The following is a 21,323-nucleotide window of genomic DNA, read 5'->3' as shown; positions in this document are numbered from 1 at the left end:
ACATTTTGAAATGTCTAAGATATTTGTAGATATTGGTCAAGATACATTTTGCAATCTGCAGTATTTCCATTTATTTTGGAGTATGCTGTGGAACACACTACAATGTAAAATAAAGCATATTGATACAGAAACCTCCAAACACCAAGTCCTAGCAGTGCTATGTCAATGGTATGCCTTCCTTAAAGGGCTAGTGACACATCCGAGACTCAAATTACATTGTAAGGAGTGGTCTTTATACTGGGGTACTTCAGTCTATTCATTTTTAACCGGTTCATCCAATACAGGGTTGAAGGGGGACTGGAGCCTATCCCAGCAAGCAATGGAGACTAGGCAGGATACACCCTGGATGGGACGCCAATCTATCACAGGGCACACACAGACTCAGACACACACACACTCACACCAAGGCCAATTTTCACAGAAGCCAATTAACCTGCCAGTATGTCTTTGGAGTGTGGGAGGAATCTTGGAGTAACTAGAGGAAATGCTTGTGAATACAGGGTTGAACTTCATGCAGATAACACTCCAGGTCCAGATAATCCCCACACGACCCTGAAACTATAATCTGACCTAATATCAATACCTTTTTGAAATGATCACTCTGTCTGTTCACTTCAGGCCTACAAGGAGGATGAGAACCCTGAGGAGACAGAACGCAGACACAGAGAGCAGGAGGTAAAGGCTCACACAAACAAGGGTTGTAGAAGTGGGTCCTAACTGGCATTTTTGCAGTCCGGTGGCACTGCAAATAATCCTTAAGGCATTGACTGCCATATGCAACATATTAAGATATTAATTACTTGTCAGTTTCCTATTCCGTTTCTGTAACCCATGGTGATTTTGCAAAATACTGTAACCAGGACATACTGTAGTTTTAGAGTATTTCTAACACAAGGTTTCTAAAAATCTGCAAGTATTTGTGCTGATGATAAAGACAATTATATCCTTTCAGTTATATCTGTTATTCCTCCATTCTCTCTTTTTCATAGCTGAAGCCCCTGTACAGAGAACTGTTGTACACCATCCTCTACAGAGTGGGCAAACCCAGGCCTCATCATGTCTCGGACGAAGCTGACCTCGTCCAGTACATCAAGCAGGTGAGCAGACACAAGGGCCTTTCAGTAGGAGTTTCAATTCTACGCTGCAAAAACCACAGCAATGTGAGCTTCAAGTCAGGCGAAATGAGATTCCTGGCATCAGACGGGAATATCTGTTTCCTGAACAATCCACATTACTTCTTCATCCTCACTTGACCCTCTTTAAGCACACACCTAATTGTAGCAAAATCCCCCACTTAAATCCAAGTAATAAAGCACAGCTTGCTTCTCCTCACTTCAAGAACCATCACTGTTCAAATACCTCTGTTTAGTGGCAGGTCCTGAGTTTTGATCACTGTAAGAAGAAATGTTCACTCCATTCTAGAAATGTGTTTCAGAGGCAATTTGTTGAGCAGAGGCCAAGTTGTTGTCTTGGTTGATTGCAGGGAGCTTGGGTGTTCAGTGGAACAGTGGAAACCTGTTGGGCTTGCAGTCAATCAGAACAAAAATACAATATATGCTTTAATTAATGCAATAGTAAATCATGCCAAATAAACCAATACAAGAGTGAATATACATTATATAATATACAGTATATTACTCTGCTGATATACAAATTACCTGAGAATAGTTCATATGTTCTCCCCACAGTCCAAAAGCACAGTGGTAGATTAATTGGCTTCTAGAAAAAACTGGCCCTTGAGCTTGAGTCTGTACGTGCCTGTATAGTATGTCTGCCCTCCGTTGGACTGGTGTCCCATCTAGATTGTACCCTGCCTTGCTCTTGTTGTTTTAAGAGATAGGCTCTGGCTCGCCTATGACCCTGAATTGGAAGAAGCAGTTAGAAAATGGATGGATGGATAGTACTATATGGCCTCTGGGCCTGTGCTAAAGAATGTCTGGCTGGCACAGGAGAAGAAGAGAGAAGAGTTCCACTTAGCCCCATGCTAAAGACAGCTTCTTAAATGGAATATACACTTCGCTTCAAGATTTCGGAACACAGCCACAGATTGAAACGTAAATGTGAAAAAACCTAGAAATTTAGTCTGCTTGCCCATATTTGTAGCTTCTGCACTGAAAAGTCATTGATATTCAGTGGTGTCCCACTATATAATTTTGTTAATTGGGAAAAATTACTATTTGGAGCTTGTCACAAAACTTCTCTTGTTGCAGAGGAAGTCTTGGGCAGAATTGTGGTTTATAAACAGTTTGTCAACCCGGCAGTTCCTTTCGGTTAAGTTTGTTTCAGTTCAAGGTCAGACAGCAATGGTTGCAGTAAAATTATTTTTTTTGTAGTCAATGTGCCAGGATTTCAGAGAGCATTGCAGACTGCTGTGCAGATGCTTTTTAAGTATAAATATGTTTAAAGCTATCAGGGGTAGTCCTTGGTTGTCACATCACCAAGTGAAGTTACTATTCCCATATGGCATACTCCTCATTGGTGGATCATTCTGGTCCTGTCAGTGGATTTGTGACATGTGACCTCCATCTGGTGTTCAAATCCAGATCTGTCTTTCTCTTGGAGTGGTGGACTATGGAGCATCATTGTAGGCACTTCATCATGGAAGTGTCAAGATCAAACTGATTTATGATGTCTTGGGTTGTGTTAGAGAGCCATCACATCCAGCTTATCACAATCACATTTCAGCTACATGTTCTAAGGACAAGAGAAAGATTATAGTTATAAGGAGAGTGTCTGCTGTCCTCATGTTCAAAGTGTAGAATGAGAGTTCTAACATTATGCTGGATTGAAAAATAATTGCTTTTATCAAAAGTGAGAGATGTTGTGGTACTACATTTAAAAAGTCTGTCAAACATTACCTGAATTCCCAAAGTGGGGATGTTTGGATCTGATGTTGGACATAGTATTCAGTGAGAACTCTCTGTGAGACTGACTGGAAAAATGTTTTCTCCCCATCTAGGCCTTTTCTATGACAGAGGATGAACATAATCGCCTGCTCCAAAAAGTCGAGAGCCTAGAGGTAAAGAATGATGAAAAAACAGAACTTAGAAAATGTGTGCTAAATGTGGACTTTTTAACATCTTGCCAGAAGTGCCAAAAAACTTTGGTGGCAATCTAACAGGGCTGATTTTTTTTTGTTCACATGTTCTCAAAAAGCATTGCTTTTTGCTCATAACACATAATGCAATAGCATAATAAAAGTCGATAGGAGCCACCTCAGAAACTAAAACATGTCACCTGGGGGTTTTAACAGTTTTACAATCTCCACAGTAAATTCAGGCTGGGACTTAGAGAAATCGCTGGTTTCCGTCATTATCTGACCACACATAGGATTTCTCCAATGGCAGTGCTGAACTTTCTGATTGCCTTTGGCATTATGGTAGCTGCCTCATGTAAGTTCACTTTTCTTTGAAGAATGAAGAAGAAGCAGAAAGTGACAAAGCACTTTTGCAGTGAGTCTTGTTTTTGTCTCTCCTGTAATCCAAACTGAAAAGCATGATTTGTTTGTATGGAATTTATTATCTATTCCAAGGTATCAATCATTCCTTCTATGCCTTCCACAGCCTCCAGTAAACTGCCTTATGGTCACAGTGAAGGAAGCTAAAGGCATTCTGGGAAAAGATGTCAGTGGTAAGCAATTCTGAAATCAGCAAAACAGCCATTTTAAATTGTGCCAGAAAAGAAAGGTGTTCATTTTTGTGAGCTAATGACTCACACACCTTTTGATTTTTGTTCCAGCCGAGCCTTCAAGTACATGATCAAACCCTTCATTGACTTAATAGCAATAAGATTAACATGAACTGTTTTTTTTCCAGCTCTTAAACATGTTGGTAGCTTTAACTTACATTTTGTAAGTGAAATAAAAACCCAAACTTGTGACTAGAAACAAAATGAAAATATTCAATTGAAGCAACTTCTTAGATCAAATACATCTTCAATTATCTCATTAAGATTGGATGGAATGAAAACCAGCAGGTGTGTGAGTTTCCAGGTCTAGGATTGGGACCACTAATATCTTGATAAGGCAGTGTATGTCTATGAAAACAGTGCATTTTATAAGATAATATCTTATAAAATTTCTTACATCAGTACTGTTATATTGATGATCCATTTATCCAATCTTCCTCCTTTCAATCTCAAATCTTTAATGGAAGAGTTTCTAGCCTCAGAAGTCATCCAAACTCTTCTTTTCTCTACAGGCTTCAGTGATCCATACTGCATGCTGGCTATCATGTGCACTGAGGATGTTGCATCTGACAACAAGAAAAAAGGGGACACCACCACCCTACACAAGCCCAAGAAAGCTGTGGTGAAAAATGCAATCCCAGATGAGGAGATCTACCAAACCGAGGTCAAGAAACAGACTCTCAATCCCAACTGGAACGAGACCTTCATCCTGTACGAACCCTCCCATATAGTTATTGATGTCTTCTGAATCCTCTTTCTTTCTTTCTGGAAAAGAAACACAGAACGTGTTAGCCTTAAAGAAGACCACTCACTGTGGCTGACAATACTTTGTGACCAGCTCCAGGTGCAAAGTCTAAAAAGACAGCAAGACTCTTTCCTCTTTTCCACTTTTGTATAGAGGGCAAAATATCCAAAGAAATACAACTCCCATCCACTAGAGGCATTGACTCCTGGAGCAGGTGGCAATGCAGTATCAGTCATCAATGGAAAAAAGTGTTTAAAAGTTACATTTTAAAGCATCAGAGAAATCTTTTAAATTGTTAGTTTAGGAGTCTTTGTCAGTTTGTCAAATTGAGAGCCTACCTTTCCTTAGTGAAAATGTGACAATTGAGTATGGAGGAGATCACTGTAAATCAATATGGCTCTTTCTCTGCTTTGAACTAACTCATTTAACATCCAGGTTCCCAAAAGGGCTAAGAATTGGAGACATCACCTTCAAACCCTTAAATTAGCTAACTCACAAATACTACTTACAGTAAACTTAAAGGTGCATCTGAATAATATGTCCACTTGTAAAAACAACATTTTTTGAATGTCTGAGATAGACATTGGTTCCACTGCTTACACTTGCAGGACTTTTTAGCTTTCATTAATGTCTGTTTTCTTTAATGTCTGTTAGGGAATTCACAGATGCTGCTAGAGCCAGCTTTCATATGGAAATGTGGTGAGCCTCAAAGCTTTCTCAATCTCTCTTCCCCCTTCACCCATCTCATGTCATCTCCTCTGTTTCTGGTCCTTGTCTTCATACTGTACATCCCCTCTAACCTGTAGTCTAGTCCTTTTTCACCCCTCTTATGTTTATTTAGTTTCCTCTCTGTTCTTCTTTTTTTCTCTACCTTTCCAAGTCCCATTGCCTTTTTTTCTCTGTCCATTCTAATCTCTTATCCCACTCAGTTGTCTCCTCACTCAGCTATCTCTCCTTTTTCTCTGTCTTTATTCTCTCTGCCCTCTCTTCTGAAATAAAATAGCTTGATTGTCATGACTGATGCATTTGTGAGTTGCCAAAGCAATAACAATTAGTGAAACATTTACATCATGTTACTTCCCTCTACTGATATTTAATAATAGACTTTAAAGTCCAGATGGGATAAAACCAGAGAAATGTTTTTGGAAAAACAGCAGCGGGGTGTGTAGTCGAAGGAGATGGATCTAAATGCAGGGATTTGACAGAGGTGTGCTGATTCTACAGGGACAAAGATGAAGATGTGACATTGGGGCAGAAACTGGAAGAGTTCAGGACCAACTTTCAAGGATTTAAAAGGTGCCGTGGAACATTCTCCAACCCTCATCAAACAAGCTTAGTAACAAGTTATACCTGAGCTGGTGTTGTTGACTGATCTCTTGCTCTCTGTACAGAATGCTTAAAGAAGTAAAGAAAGAGAAGGGCCAAGATGATTTTCTGGGGAATGTAGCGCTCAGTCTGCAGGTGAGAGATCAAAAATTGAGTGTTTCATTTCTCCTAATGAGTGTCATTCATCTCAAAGTGCTGTAGCCATCCTTTTAATGACACTGTTTATGCTAGAATTATGCATTTTTGTGTTTAATCCAAACATCTTAAAGCAAAAACTGCATTAAAGCTATTTGTCCTAGAACATATAAAAGTAAATTAGATTTTAACTAGTTGAAACATTTCTAGAATATATTGAAATCTATACATTTATGAACAACAAATAATTACTTTTATAAAGTCCAGTGATTGCATCAGTTTTTTTCTTAAGTGTTTCTATGCTCTATTATGATCAAAATGATGGATGAGAGGATATGTAGAATACCACTATAATGCTTTTGCTTCAGAACCTGCACTACACTGAGGATGAATGGTACACACTGGAGCCCAGGACAGAGACTTACCCTGACAGAGGAAAGTGCCATATGCAGCTCAAATTCATTCACAAAGAAGTAAGCCATTCTTAATGATTTTTTCAGGATTCTTCTGATTTATAGCTGCCTGAAATACTAGAAGAAGCATTTTCTGCTTCCACAAGATGAGCAGATCAATGGGATTGCTTCACTTTTGATTAGTTACATTTGGATTATTAACGTTTTGCACATCAATGAACAAACCCACATTATTTTCTTTGTGCCATTAATAGTTATTAGTATGTATTAGTTCAAATGTCTGCTCCTAATAAAGATGCAATGGCTGGGTTAGGATATTATTAGATGTTATTTTAAATGCCTCAGAAGGTTTTAACTTATATACCGGGTAACAGGGTGGGAGTGGGCGGAGCCGTGAAGAACACCACTAAAAGTCGACGCCCCTAACTAAGGGACAAAAGCGCCGGTGTGAGATTAGCAGGAATAAAAAAGTAACATTAAAAAGGTGGAAAATAGAACTGAAAGCAAAAAGAAAGATGTGCCTTTCGATATACGGGCTGGGCTTACTCTGTTCAACGGGGTCCAGCCTGGGAAAAAGAAGAACCGCTAGCACAGCGGTGACCAGACTGGACTTTAACGGGGTCCAGTCTGGAATAGCAGAGTGCGTAAGGCCAAAAACAAAAGTAAAAAGTCAGTGTGTAAAAAAGGTCTGCCTGCCCCGGTGAAGATACGTGACGGGACAGGGAAAAATGAAAGAAAAAGAAAAATGACGACGCGTTACGCGTAGTACAATCTCCTCCGGGACTGCTGGTAAAAAGATGCTCCCCTTCTAAGGGTATCCCTGCTCGTCCCTTCGGGGCGTGTCCAGTGTGCCCTTATAGGATCTTCACAGCTGTGGCTCATCGTCCAGTAAGCGGAACAGCTTTGACTACAAAGGAGAGGCGTCGCCCTTCATCCAGGGCCCTGCCTCCACACTGGACATGCCCAAGCGTAATGCCACAACTGTGATTAATTCAAAGTCAAGTATAGAGAAAAACTGTGAACCAACCACATTTACCCAAAGTACAGTAGAGAGAGGATTGGGAAAGTATGATAGAAAGAGTAGGAAGCAATAGCTAGTCAAAGATTGGCAAAACCATGAAGAATTGATGTTCTAAAAATTTCCCACAAGGAACTCGTTGGTCCATCTTAAGATCCATTTTAAACAGCTGTGTTCTTCACAGAGAGATGGAGCACTGAGCGCCGGGAGGAGTGCCTATGTCAACTACTGTGGGATACTTCAGCAGTTTGTCCAGTATGACATCTCCCAGAAACAGGTAGGCACCAAGCTCACTGTGATGTTTACAGAGCTCACCCATCCTCAAAAGAATCACAGACTGAGCTGTGTGGATTACCTTTATTCTTGTGGAGCTGAGAAGTGGCTGTTCCTTGCAGCACCTAGGGAACAGATCAGCTGCAATGTAGGAAACCCAGCAGTTCAATCAGGCAGGGGTTTGAGAACTTCTGAACCAAATAATGCTTCCTCAACTTCAGTGTTCTCTTAGTTTAATAACAGCACAGGTATTATTGTTGTTTTAAATTTCAGGACCCATTAGGACCCAACTTGTAAAATTAGAGCTTACACACATACTAAAGTGATTTAGAATGTTGCAAATTGTTTATATGGACTGGAAGAAGCTGCAAAAGCAAAAATTCAATAGCCACTGGAATACCTGTATTTGTTATGCTTATACTTAAAATGCCCTTAAAATGCCCTTAAAATGCCCTTGAGGAAAGTGCAATGGAAATGAGTCTTGTGAAGTCTGGCACATGAAGGGTTGAAGGAAGCTGAACACTCGCTGTCTCATTCCCATTAACTCCTATTTGCAAATGTGCCTTGCTTTTCTCAAGCTGTCTTCTGGGATGCTGAAGAAGAAAACTGCAGAGCATTTAGTGCTTCCACGGGAAGGACCAGCTGTTTATTCTGGAAGTGGAGCCTTTTCTTATTCTCACTTGTCTCTTGGTACACAGGATGGCAGTGCCACATGGAAGGGAGAGCTCAGCAAGGCAGCACAGACGCTGCTGGACCTCCATGCCACTCAAAACGATCTGTCTCCCTTCTTGCAGGACTTGGCGTGAGTATCACCAACAGGCAACGACCAACCTTCAGATCTTGTGTTGGGCAGAGGTCGTAGCCAGGGATTTTGAAGTAGTGTTAATAACCTAGGTGTTAACACAACATTAGTGATCTGAAAGAGACATTTACCAAACAGCACGGTTAAATTGTGTCATTTGCTACATAAAAACTTGCAACAAGGTGTCAGTTTTTGTACTAATGCGTATGGAGATTCAGTAACTGACTTAAAGTCATGTAAAAGTGGGCTAAATTGGGAAGGCATCACTTGGCTTCTGAAGATGATATTGAAGCAAAGATATCTGACAATTAAAAAAAGAGACCAAATAAAATGCATCAAAGAAATGTATTTCAAATCAAAATAATTTATTCTTAACCCACAAATTTATATGAAGTATTTCAAATAAAAAAAACTTCATCAGTTCTCCGTAAGTACTACCAAAAATAAATATTTTATTTTTTATGGAATGCTAAAAGTTCATGCTTAATGACCACATGCAGTATATACCCGTTTGTTTGTTTTTACTCGGTTTATTTTTTCCATTGAAAGGCTTCCATTTGGGGGAGATTCGGAAAATCAATTCTGTTGTCATTTTTAAAATTATTTATGTAGTCACAATATATTTCCGCGATCTCCTGCACCTGCCTCTTTTTCAGCAGCTCACCTCTCTCTGCAGGAAGTGGGTGGCGTACAGCAAGCTCAATCAGAAACTGGAGCTGGACCCCACAGTGCTGTTCCAGCAGCTCACCAGCATTGAGTACCACTGGGGGCAGCAGGAGCTTCCCTTTCTACAGGTAGCACCACTGAGAACCTTTTTTTAAAAAAATAAAATTATTTAACGTATAAAGAATTTACAAATACAACTATAACCAGAGGATCAAAAACAGGTACAAGAGAAAAAACACAAACAGAAAAAAAAACATTTAACCACCAGAGGAAATGAAGTAAATGATGTGATCAAATTGTAATTTTTACATATATCATACGTTTTCCTTGCTTTATTATTTCTCATTTTTTTTATAGAATTTAAATAGTGTTTCAGCTCCACCTCAAAAGTACTAAAAAGGGGAGTATTATTAGACCATTTTGATTTATGGATGTGAAATTTACCCAGAATGACTAATAAATTTACTATAAATAAGTGGTCTTTTTCCAAATTTTCTATTAAACAGTACAATTAAATATCAAAATCCTTAAATATAAAAAACACTGAGAACCTTTAACTGCTGTTACAGTCATCTACCTTATTCCATAATGACCAATGTTCCCTCTAAGATGTGCGGGTGTGCGCCCGCACACAGGAAATTGAACTGCGCACAAAAAACATAATTAAAAAATGATAATAATGAAACAAACGGTCATCAAGTGAAAAGTGCGAAATTGACCACATGAGACCGGCTGAAGACTTGGCTGTGTGCATTATTATTGCTACTCAATATCATCGATATCTATGCTCTCGTAATCTCATACCTCACCTCTCATGCTCGGTCCACACTCAATCTCCATGACTAGACTCGTTGAGTCGCTGTCCCGGTCTTTTGAATCTCTATGCTTCACAATAAACAGCCTTTTCCTTTTCCGGTTTGCACAGTGTGCATCGTCGAACGTTGATATCGTCGAAACGTAGACTAATTGTTTTCAAATTTGTACTACTCACTTCAAATATATTTTATTAAAAAACTAAAAATATTGATTCACTATGTCGAAAGAGGTGAAGGGCGTTAAGCGCAAAAGAACTGCAAGTTCGTTTAAAGTGGAAAAGCTTGATGAAATGGTAGCAACTGCTACTCCGACAAGTCATCATTTGATATATGTTCCGTTGCGAGAAATATTAACATAAAATAATTTCAGGTTTACAATTTTATATACACTCCATTTAGTGCGCACAAGTCTTTGTCACTGGGGAAAACAATTGCACAACTTGATATTTTTGCAACCACAGGGCATTCGAAATTAGAGGGAACATTGATGATGACTTACTTTCAATCACACAATTGCATAAGAAAGTCACAGCTAACTGTAATGAGGTTACTGTGCTATGCAATGTGAATTTCAAATGAGATTTTTATCTCTGGGTCGCTGTTGTCCTTAAAATGGGGACTTGATACAAGAGCTTAAAAACATTCAAGATTAACCCAGGAAATGACTACAGTGACACTAGGAGAGAAGGACCGAATTTGGAAAGTTCTTCCGAGTACAAAAACCTTCCTAGTCACGATGTTGACCATGGTTCCTTGGGATCCTTTAAGAAATGTCTGGGTCTGGTGCTTAGATTAATGAGTTACAAAACAACCAAGTAAGCCAAAAGGCCTCCTCACATTTGTAACCTTTATTATGTTCGGACTGGTCTCATCATTTGCAAGTAGATGACATTACATGCACAGTACAAGATGATTTTATCTTTCACACACTTTTGAGATGTGTATAATTCCAAACTTTTTTACAATCTTAGCAGTCATCTCATTGTGTGTGATGGTTTCCTATAGAAACAGGAGCTGGCTGCCTCCCTCCATGACTTCCTGCAGTATGGACTGTCGCTTGTCTCCAAATACCGAGACGTCTTTCTACCGACAGCAACCAAGCGCTTGCACACGCTGCTCAGGTAGGCTTCGAGAGAGGGGCTCCTGTGGACAAGTGATGTCCACATGTCTCTGGCCCATTGTGGACTGTCCTCCAACATTGTAATTCACAGAATCTGGACCGCTTCATTTTCCATGACCACACATAGCACAGTACCAATTCTGGTACAGATTTTAGCTGCGAGGAGAGTCAATTACATTAGTAGTGGTGTATGAAGATTAGATGTGGTAACATCTGATAGTTTATATTGCCTATTTCAGGGTGATGGTGCAGATATGCAAAACCAAGGCCTTTCAGAAACTTAACCCATCCACCTTTGATCTTCAGCAAGAGGTGACAAAAGCTGTTCAGGTAATCTTTAGATTTTTTATCATGTTTATATTTGTGTTTTTAGGTTCTTAGGGAAAAGTACATGTTTGAGGGAAAAAAATGATGATTAGTCAAGCCAGATTTCCTCCAATTCTGAGCTTCAATCAGCTCACCTTGGAGCTATAGCTTTCATACCATCTTGGGGGAGAAGAAGCTAACCCACACTCATCCTCTGTCCCCAACCGGTGATGAGACAGGAATGAATGGGCCTCATAAGTGCCAGACTTTTTAATATCACCCTTGATAGACAGCATCTTTTCTCACTGGCGCTAATGCATTTATTCCTTATTTGTAGGTGGGTACTCAGGAATGGTTCATCATCAAGAAGGGTTTGCACCAGCCAATGATGAAGGTAAGAACAAGAGAAGAGGGCAGGAATTTTGGCTGATTTTTAACCACAATTTTGGAATTACCAGTAGTTTTTAAGACCTTGATGTCCAGCAAAGACCCGTGTACGTCTCCAAGATAATACAATATACTGTACTTAACCATGCTGTGACTGTTTACATATTGGTACCTGCAGAAACTAGTATAAGAAGCAGTGTCCAGTCTTCTTTCCATGAGACCATGGAAGCCACAGTGAGGAATTTAATTCCAAACCAGGTGATTATGGAACAGACCAAGGACAAAATCTAAAACACAAACTTCATCCGGTACAAAACCCTCTATCCAGCATCATTGTCTGTGACTATCCTTCTCTTCACCCAGGTCCTCATTTTTTTCCCTTTGTTCATCTCTCCCTCCATCTCTCCATCTCTTTGCCTTTTTTCTGCAGGATGTTGGAGAGACAATCAAAGCTCTAGCTGGCCTTGTTAACGAGCTGCAGGAAGATGTGAAACTCAACAAAGATGTGTGGAACAAAGTCTTTATCAGGTGATTATTCATGCAGCTGGTAGCGTTCCCATTACTTTTTCACATGTAAGTTCACAGTCTGCCCAATCCGGATGGGTGCTGCAAGAAGCCACCACTACAAATAAAGACCTTCAACTTTTGTGTAACGGGTGATTTGCAGTGAACCTGCTATGGAAAAGTAACTCTCTGGACTTTGAAAGGTGCTGCAAGGTCACACATCTGCACAGCAGATTTGCTCTCTTGCCTGTGCGATGTTTGGTTTTGTGGGGCTGTCAGTGTGTCTGACATGTCTGCACATGTGACAGATTTGACACAAAATAACCCAATGCAGAGGTGTCCACTCCTGGTTTCAAAGCTTACCTGACCAGTAACTATTGAATCATCCATCTCAAAAGACATGGAGCAATTTATTTTCGATCAATGAATCTGATGACTTGTTAAAATAAAATTACTTACAAACCATTCAAAATAAACATTTGAATTCATTCACCCCCCAAAGATCAGAGTTGTTTCCATCATACAAACTACTTTATAAACAACTCAGATAAATGTCTTGCTTAATTTATCCCTAAATTACAAGGGATGCCAAACTTTACACTCAAATACAATAGCGAGTACATAAAAAAGAATTACACATGTAATGTAAATTGGTATGACTGTGTCACTGGCAAGTGGAGAAGAGTTATCACTTTTCTGTTATTTATATTTAAGAAAACTCATTGGTATTGCAAATGAGATGTATATAGCTAAAAGTTAGATGTATTTTAAGCACTGCAGGTCAATGCATGTACTATTACAAAATTACTATAATAATTAAAAACAAAACTTAAATGTAAGTTGAAAAAGACAAACCAAAAAGCTTTGTCAGCACCATTATGATCGTTTAGTCCAATCAAAAACAGGATCAAGTTCATGCTGGTGAACTGTGTTTTATTAATATGGCCTTTGGAATTTACCTCATGGTAAGGCTTTTAAGACCTATTTAAGTCCATTATTTATGTGTTTTCTTTCAGTTCTGGTGCTTCAATGGCCAGAATTTTGTCATCACACCAATGATCTGATCTGTGCAAGTGCATGAGAATGCCTCGCTGCTTTTGTAGTTTCCTGTAGCTGACGTCAATTCAAAAAAACATATCTGAAAGTCTTATTTCCCCAATGGCATTAATTTCACAACAGCAGATAGTTCATTTAAAGGTTAAAAAAGAGCAGCACAGTTGCAAAATGCAATTATATGGAAGTGCCTGTAATTTGTACAGCAGTGACAGCAGCTGTGAGTGATATCAGACAGACAGCAGCCTGCAGAACATGACTCTGTTGCACTAGCTATAAGCTAACAAAAGTGAGTACACTAGACATTAGATTTTATAAATATGAAAACTCATCAGGGTGTAAACAATCTCTTGCACTTTTCACAGCGCAGTTCAACTTGATGTCTTTACAGTGGTCTATATAGAACAGGACACCTTGGTAAGTAGAAGTGTTTTTTTTCTCTCTCTTTTGACTTAATTTCACAAATGTCTTTAGTTAAAAATCCCATGCTATAGGTCCCAGACCCTATGGGTCAGGTTAAATGTGGTTTATCTGTGTTTGCTTTTGTGTTTTAAAATCAATTATTTTTCAAAACAAGAGCCCTCTGTGAAAAGTGCACTTAAATGAAGCCCTGGTGATGATATTTGTGCCTCTGTACGAGCAGATTGCAGCAGAGATCGATTACACGCTGAGCAGTCTGGGAAGTCAAATCGACCAGCAGCTAGCCAACACACTGTACCCCCTCTACCTGAGTCTCAAGGCCATCCACAAAGAGAAGGCCTTTCTGCAGAAGAGGTTAGTCAACCTGGAGCTGGAGCTCCCTGTAAATGGTGTTTCCCTTCATCCTTATCCACTCTTGAAAATAACACATTCAGTCTGACAGACAAACAGGGACAAGGAAGAAAAAGAAAACCAACCAAGGGGAGAAATAAAGCAAAGAAAATTGAAGTAAAATCTGGAGTAAAGTAAGACGTGTATCTGACTTTGTTGCAGAGAGAAGCTGCTGGCTCTGACAGAATTCCATGTGAGGTTCCGGGATGCACTGCCTCACTGGCTCAACAAGGCCTACAACACCACACTGGAGAGAGTGCAGAGGGCAGTACAGGTGGATCAGGTACCCTCTCACCTCCATCCCTCCACCAGACTCCAACTCCACCCTTCTCTGATAACCTGACAACTCTCCCCTTCACTGACAACCTCAGACTGGTATACTCCGTGCTCCTTTCTCTCTTATCACTCTGTTAATGAAGCCATGGAGCGTGTCAGACTTGAGCTTGATGTCTTTCTTTTTTACCAAAACACAAACTGGTCTGCATTGTGTGACGGATAATTGCTCTATGACTGCAATTTATGTGGCTTTCTGAGTGCAGGTTTTGCTGCTGTGTCTCTTATAGCTCCAACCCCTACTGGATGGCTCTGTCCCCATCAAACACAGTTCCTCAGCAGTGGACTTGGCCGCCTGTCTTCAACCCATCAGTCAGATGTGGAATGATCTGAGCTGGCCAGATCCTGAAGAAGCCTTCATGTTGATGGTTAAACTGACTGAGGTAACTGCCAGTTAGATGATCAAAATAAGGAACCTGACTCTCTTACGCAGATGTTTCTTTCTCAGATATGTCATCAACAATCCTAAATAAAAGGTTAATCTGTAAAATAAGACCAGTGATAAACTAAAAACTAGTGCTCAAGGTCCCCCTACACTAGAAATGTGGAACACAAGAGTGGGCTAAAACTATTTAAGCACACAAAAAACTATTTCCTAGGTTGTCCTCTGGTAGTTTTGCACCTTTATGTTTTTTGTCATGGTTTTAAGAAAGATGAGAGTACATTTTATTATCAAGCTAAATTCTCTTTTATATGAGAATATGCTAATTTATTGTGAATGCTACTGTAATACTGTAAAGGCTAAAACTACAACGTGAATTCCAAATAATTTTAAAAGAGCGATAAGGAAATGAATCATGTATAAATTAGTTTTGTAATTTTGAATGTGGCAGACACTCATCTGTGTGAGCTTTTTGTGGACTGATGGCTGGGTGCCATGTGTCTGTGTTTCTAAATCCAGGACATATGCAAGATTGCACTGACATATTGTAGGATGGTCAAGCAACGGGCTGAGGAGCTCTCTGACAAGTCAGACCATAGCCATGCGGTGAACAAGGTATGAGCCAGCCTAAGGCTCCAGTGTCTCCTGTTTTCCCCTTAATCCTTCCTTTACAGACATAACTGTATTGACTGGCTGTGCGTAGTCAGGCTGTTAATGGCAGCTGTGGCCTTACTGCTGTTCATAGCTTTTATCCAGTTGTGCATACAGTAGATAGCCTGCAACAAGTGGGGTGGTCTGTTAAGCTCTAGCTGGCTGTGTTTTGGACATACAGTATGCAGATATGCATTGAATACAGTTTTCAAAGTGGTTAAAAAGAAGTGCCAGTATGTTGAAAGGGGTAAACTCATTGGAATATCTTTTCCAAAGAGCCATGCTCAATAGAATAGTATCAGCATGTCACATTCCATTGGCAGTTAATCTGTGCAGTCTAAAAATGATTGAGTATCCTGTGTGCTGTAACATGCTGCATGAAAGATTGTGGGGGTGCAGTTTTCAGGTGTACAGTAGTTTTTAAACATTCTGATAAGCTAAACTTGAATTGTGGTCCTCAGTCTTTTTTCTTAACAATTGTTTCTGATTAGGGTTCTATCGCATCACCCACTGAAACAGCTAAGATTTCCTACTGACTAGAGTGTTGACAATTAGACTATATACTACTAAATTAGATTCGCTAGGCTGCAAGAATATTTCAGATGTTGAGATGTAAAACACATTACTACGTTGTTTGTGTTGAAAAACATGGCACCGATCTGATCTGTGGAATCCATGCTCTTTCTGTCTTCCTCCCTTCTCCTTCTCTCCCTGCCGCTGGACACTGGGTGCAGCTCTGTGTGGTGGTCAACAACATGGAGCACCTGAGGACCATCCTGAACAGGCTCCCCGAGCAGCTGAACTGGGCCGGGCTGCGGGAGACCACGAAGCACGTGATCAGGGAGGAGCAGTTCCACAACACGCTGCCCTCCCAGCTGCAGCACGCGCAGGGCGTGCTGGGCAAGCAGATCCGCACCGCCGTGGAGACGCTGGGGCAGCAGGTGCCACACCCACTTGAGTTCACAGCTGAGGGTCCAAAAAACCTAAAAAAAAAACTTAAAAACCTATAGCAGCCTGCATTATAAATAGACATGCATGAAAGGACTTGCATACACCTTGCCCACATGAAAGATCTGCGCAGATTGCAAGTAGAAATATACAGATACTTACTTCATGGTGAAAATGATACAGTAAAAAAAATATTTCAACCAATAAATCTAATATCATCAGACCTCTCCCTTTTTCCTGTAAAATAAAAATAGATACCTCTTTATATGTATTTTAAGGCAGTATATATTTTAATGTAAACTGTTAGGTGCTGGGTGGGTCACAAACCTGTGATTGTGGGCTGTGTGGGTTGTGACCAGTCATGTATTTTGAATGCAATACAATTTGTTTTATCGCCATTCTTTGTGCATCAGTAAAATCAGGGTCCTCTGTGATTTCTCACCCATTATTTGCCCTCCACACGCCTCTCTCTGTTTCAGCTCCGTGCAGACATTGAGAAACATATCCTCAACATGGCTGCCCACCGCAGATATTCATCAAGCACAGAAGATGTAAGGCCTTTTTATAGCATTACATAAACAGAAAACACTGATTTCATTTCTGATCTTGAACCAGTTCTCTGCAGTTCACTTCTTTGTTTAAAACATCTTAATTCACTATGAAAACAATTTCAGTTCCTTTATTGTGTGTTTTATGGAACTTTCAGATCATCATTAATCTGCTTGCTCTTCTATATTTTTTTAGAGGGCCTCATAGAGTAGGCCACTGAATGTTAACAGTGTGTCCTGCCTCTCAATTGTAAAACGGTGACTGTTTTCCTGATCTACCAACTATAGCAGGAAGGCTGGGAGTGACTCTCTTGCTCTGTGTCCCACAGGCTGTTGTGCCCCTGATGAGGTATCTGGAGAAAGAGCTGCATTACATGAATGAGAACCTGGTGCAGGAGAACTTCAATAGGTACAGGAGTCACACTGAAGTATCACACAGCTGCTTGTACTGGCTACTATGAGCATGCTGTATTAAGATTCATCAACAATTCATTAAAATTGAACAGCATGTGAATATTGCATGATTTTATATGGACTTTACCCAGTGTAGGGCTCATAAGAATCCTTGCCCTTCTCCGCAAGAGTATAAGCTTCTGATCCATCCAGCACTTAATTGTGCATTTTGAAAATAATATGACTTTATAATCCATTTAATATATGCATGTAATTTATGGCTTACACCATGAGGTAAACGTTAACGCATGAGGACGCTTTAGTATCTAAATCCATGACTCTGAGGGAAGGTTTAGGTTTGGTAAACATTGGCTTGTATTCTTTGCTCTTTCATGTTATCTGCCTTGCTTTTTATGAAATGTTATTCTCCTACAGACTAAAAGCCTGAATAAGAGGAAATGAGTAGTAGAACCTTGTGCTCCTTCAATGGGGCTTTTTGAAATGATGCAACACCAAAGAGAATTTAGAATATTTTCACAAGCTCATTCTTGTGAATGAACACATGGGCGATGAGGAAACAGAAAATACTCCAAAGTAACTTAATAAACAACCGCAAGTCTGAAAGAAAGACTTGTTTATTTTAAACCAGTATCCAGAATCCGTATTCTTCATTGCTGATGTTTAAAAAGGTTATTTCAAACAAACTGTCTTACTGGGATCTATTCATATGGATTCTGTGTCATGAATGTGTAGTGACCCCACAGGCCAGGATTTCTGATGCAGTCATGAAAATGTGTTAATGCAAAGCATTAACTCCACTTGTGTTGTGCCTCTGCTATGAGCATAACCAGAATACATAAGCATTAGCCTCTGCTGCTATCTAAATCAGTTTTGGGAGTGAGCAAATTAATCCGTGCTTGCAGAACCAATTAATCTTTCCACCTAATGCTGCTCACTGTCCTCTTCCCTGTAGCCTCCTGGCTCCTCTGTGGGCCAACTCTGTCAAGATCATTGACAAAGTGTCTCAGCAGCAGAATAGTGTGATGGAGTTCTACCAGCGTCTACATTATACTCTGCAGGTAAACTCTGCATTTCATGAGATGGGCTACAAATTCAATTTCATGCTGTGACTGTACTGCACTAGATTAATACTGTTTTTTGTGTTTTTTTGGACTGTTTACTTTGTTTGGACTGTGTAACGTATTAATTGCTCCTCCCATTGTTATAATTCAGTTGTATTTTTTAATTGAAGTAGCCGTGGATACAATCATTGGCAAAACTGAAATTGGAATATATGTATATATGTTCAGAATTAATAGCTGATACACTGGCTTATTTAAAGATACATCTGGAGGAGGTCATTAATATTACTTAGCTACTAGTAACCAAAGAGTTAATGGACTGAATTATTTTTTTAGGTTTCTTGTCATTTATGACCTTTCTTTTGTTCTTCTGGACATGGCAATTATTTGGGTCTACTGGCTAATTACTGCACAACTCCCACAGGGACCCTCATCACTGCAAGGATGAAAAGCAATGTGCAGAGTAGAGTAGCAGAAGACCAGGCATAGAGCAGAGGGCTCATGCAGCTCTCACTGAAAACAGTTCATGTTCACAAGCACCTGTCCCTGCCACAGGGATCACAAACACACCTCAGAGCTGAGTAGGCTTGGTCAATTGTGCACTGCTGCAGATAGGAAAATCCCAGTCACGGTCAGGTTGCGTTATTGCCCAGAGGCTCAGACTGCACTCTGTCTAAGTTCCAGGACATAGTGAGTCACACAGGAGCCCCTAGCTAGATACTCTGAGTGAAAATCATGGTTAAACTGCCAATGGGTGGGAGACCCATAGTGGTACTAACTCTTGTATCAGTTACTAACCAGAAGTAAGGTTACTCATGATATTTCACGAGATTAGGTTTCAAGATGGCTTAGACGTGAACCAGTAAATAGTTTGTTACTGCACTTACAAATTTAGTGACTGCTTTTACTGTATGTCTTTACTGTATGTCAAAACCCACAACAAATGCTTCAGAAATATTTTGTTGTGTGATTGGTCTTTTATGAGATTAAATTCAGTTAATGAACCATTCAGTTGTATCCTAAATACTCTATATCTGGGGCTAACATGGTGTACTTTGCCTTGTATTAATATCTGGGCACTGTGTTTAATGTTAAACCTATGTTTACTGAAAACTGAGGACTTCCTTTGGAGTACAAAAGTAATTCTATCAATGTTTATATTTTTACTGAAAGTATCATTTCATTTATCTTTTGGTTGACTTAATTCAGTAAAAAGACAAAAAAAAAAAACCTTCACAATGTTGTAAACCTCAGCACCTAAATCATTGGTGAGTCTTTAAGACTCCCAGCACAGCTGTATGCCCAGCAGACCCTGAGGAAGGTCTATGCCATCACTGAAGACCCATCGAACGTCCTACATCGGTCTTTTAACCTTTTTCCCTCATGAAAATGTTTTCACTGTCCAAAGTGCAAGACAAATAGAAAGAAAAAATAGCTTTGTTCCAGAGGCCACCAAGCTTGCACTAATTAATGTAAATAAGCTTCATCACTACAATGCCTGTTGGATAGAGGCCCCTCTACCAATGTGCATTTTCTTTAATACCTTCTTAAATATTTCACACTGTTACGTTCATAATCATTTTCATAGTCCATTTGTTTTTCATATATATATTTCTTATTAATGTTGTTTCATTTGTTATGTTTTGTATGTTGCATAGCTTGCTGCTTAAATTACCCCCCTTGGGCATGAATAAAGTATTTTCAATTGAATTGTACAAACCATCAGGTGTCTGCTGTAAAAATATGCTATGATGTGTTGATTTGAGGAGCTCCAGCCTATGTGTGACTGGCTTGCCTGTGTTTCAGTGCTTGGAGCAGTGCTTTCATGCAGAAGGAAACGGCCTGCCTCTTGGAACCCTGCATACTGCAGAATACAAGGTAAGGTTCCTGCACAGACATTATACCTGTCTGAGCACCAGTATATTCACTCTCTACTTGAGGTATATCTGGCCCGTGTTTATCCACGTTACAGTTGCATTAAGCAGACCGAGAGTTTGCATTTCTCCTTTCCTCCATCTAAAGGTTATATCCAGGACCACTGGTACACATTTATCTGATGACCTGGATGAACTGGAACAATCTTAGTGTAAAATATCTCATGACTGCAATAGCAGCCTCTGTAGCAGGAACTCCAACCCACGTCCTTCTAGTTAAGTGTTTGGAACTGTACTCTGCACTTTGCCCCTGAATGTGTGATGTATTAGGAAGGAGAAAACTCCCAGCGGTAAATAACCCACTGGACCATTTCCTAAAAATGGGTTGTAAGAGATGAATTAACAATATACTGTAGATTCTGGCTGAGTGGTCTCCAGTGAGCCCCGTTCTATTCTAGTGTATCATTTTCTAGCGGACCATACTCCTACATCTGTGATGTACATCTGCCTCAGGTGGTCACTATTCTGTGGTGGGATTTCACCAACCTTTTTTCTCTACTTCAGGAACTGAAGGCTCATCTTACATTACACTCTTTAAGTACCCAGCAGCTCATAGAGAAATTCTTGGAGCAGAAGGTCTGGGAGCAGGTGAGTGATATCATTTACTCTGTGAAAGTACAGCTTAGTCCTCAGCCCATCATACAGGCTTATGGTCTCAAAGTATCTAACACAGTAAATGAGTGTAATAATTATGCTACTGTACACAATTTTATGCAAGTGTTTTTTATGCAGAATGTAGTGCAGGGTATATACAGTTGCAGAGCACTTTTGAAGGTGTAAGCATACACCTAATTCACCTGATTCAACATCTGAGGGTTCATCCCAGTGACACAGTTATCCTTCCGAGACAGACCACCTAGTGTAACAGTTAAGTCCAGGGAGGTAGAGTCTCCCTTCTCTGAAACGTCAGCCCCGGTAAACTGAGTATCTAGGAGAATCCATCATTACATGCATATGATATTACAACAATTGTTACACGTTTCACAAGTAAG

At 39.9% G+C, this 21,323-nt stretch overlaps 1 protein-coding gene across 2 annotated transcripts in view; it reads left to right on the top strand.

The window, feature by feature from the left end:
* The window catches only part of unc13d (unc-13 homolog D (C. elegans)), a 30,185-nt gene that overhangs the window by 6,068 nt on the left and 2,794 nt on the right, over nt 1–21,323 (top strand). For both annotated transcript variants that reach the window (XM_088926598.1, XM_088926597.1), the window contains exons 4-30: nt 619–675; nt 990–1,097; nt 2,960–3,019; nt 3,564–3,630; nt 4,200–4,398; nt 5,087–5,131; nt 5,657–5,728; nt 5,824–5,893; nt 6,262–6,366; nt 7,509–7,601; nt 8,296–8,399; nt 9,076–9,193; nt 10,886–11,001; nt 11,240–11,330; nt 11,644–11,700; nt 12,124–12,221; nt 13,616–13,667; nt 13,894–14,024; nt 14,223–14,343; nt 14,624–14,776; nt 15,295–15,390; nt 16,161–16,367; nt 16,854–16,925; nt 17,252–17,331; nt 18,289–18,394; nt 20,204–20,275; nt 20,836–20,919. In XM_088926598.1, coding sequence (XP_088782724.1) covers nt 619–675; nt 990–1,097; nt 2,960–3,019; nt 3,564–3,630; nt 4,200–4,398; nt 5,087–5,131; nt 5,657–5,728; nt 5,824–5,893; nt 6,262–6,366; nt 7,509–7,601; nt 8,296–8,399; nt 9,076–9,193; nt 10,886–11,001; nt 11,240–11,330; nt 11,644–11,700; nt 12,124–12,221; nt 13,616–13,667; nt 13,894–14,024; nt 14,223–14,343; nt 14,624–14,776; nt 15,295–15,390; nt 16,161–16,367; nt 16,854–16,925; nt 17,252–17,331; nt 18,289–18,394; nt 20,204–20,275; nt 20,836–20,919 — 2,634 coding nt within the window. The remainder of the gene's footprint in view (nt 1–618; nt 676–989; nt 1,098–2,959; nt 3,020–3,563; nt 3,631–4,199; nt 4,399–5,086; nt 5,132–5,656; nt 5,729–5,823; nt 5,894–6,261; nt 6,367–7,508; nt 7,602–8,295; nt 8,400–9,075; nt 9,194–10,885; nt 11,002–11,239; nt 11,331–11,643; nt 11,701–12,123; nt 12,222–13,615; nt 13,668–13,893; nt 14,025–14,222; nt 14,344–14,623; nt 14,777–15,294; nt 15,391–16,160; nt 16,368–16,853; nt 16,926–17,251; nt 17,332–18,288; nt 18,395–20,203; nt 20,276–20,835; nt 20,920–21,323) is intronic.

Source organism: Atractosteus spatula, chromosome 11 (genome assembly GCF_055471065.1).
Source record: "Atractosteus spatula isolate fAtrSpa1 chromosome 11, fAtrSpa1.hap1, whole genome shotgun sequence".
NCBI lineage: Eukaryota > Metazoa > Chordata > Actinopteri > Semionotiformes > Lepisosteidae > Atractosteus > Atractosteus spatula.
The sequence above is the reverse complement of the archived record's forward strand: the minus strand, read 5'-3'. Positions and strand labels throughout refer to the sequence as shown.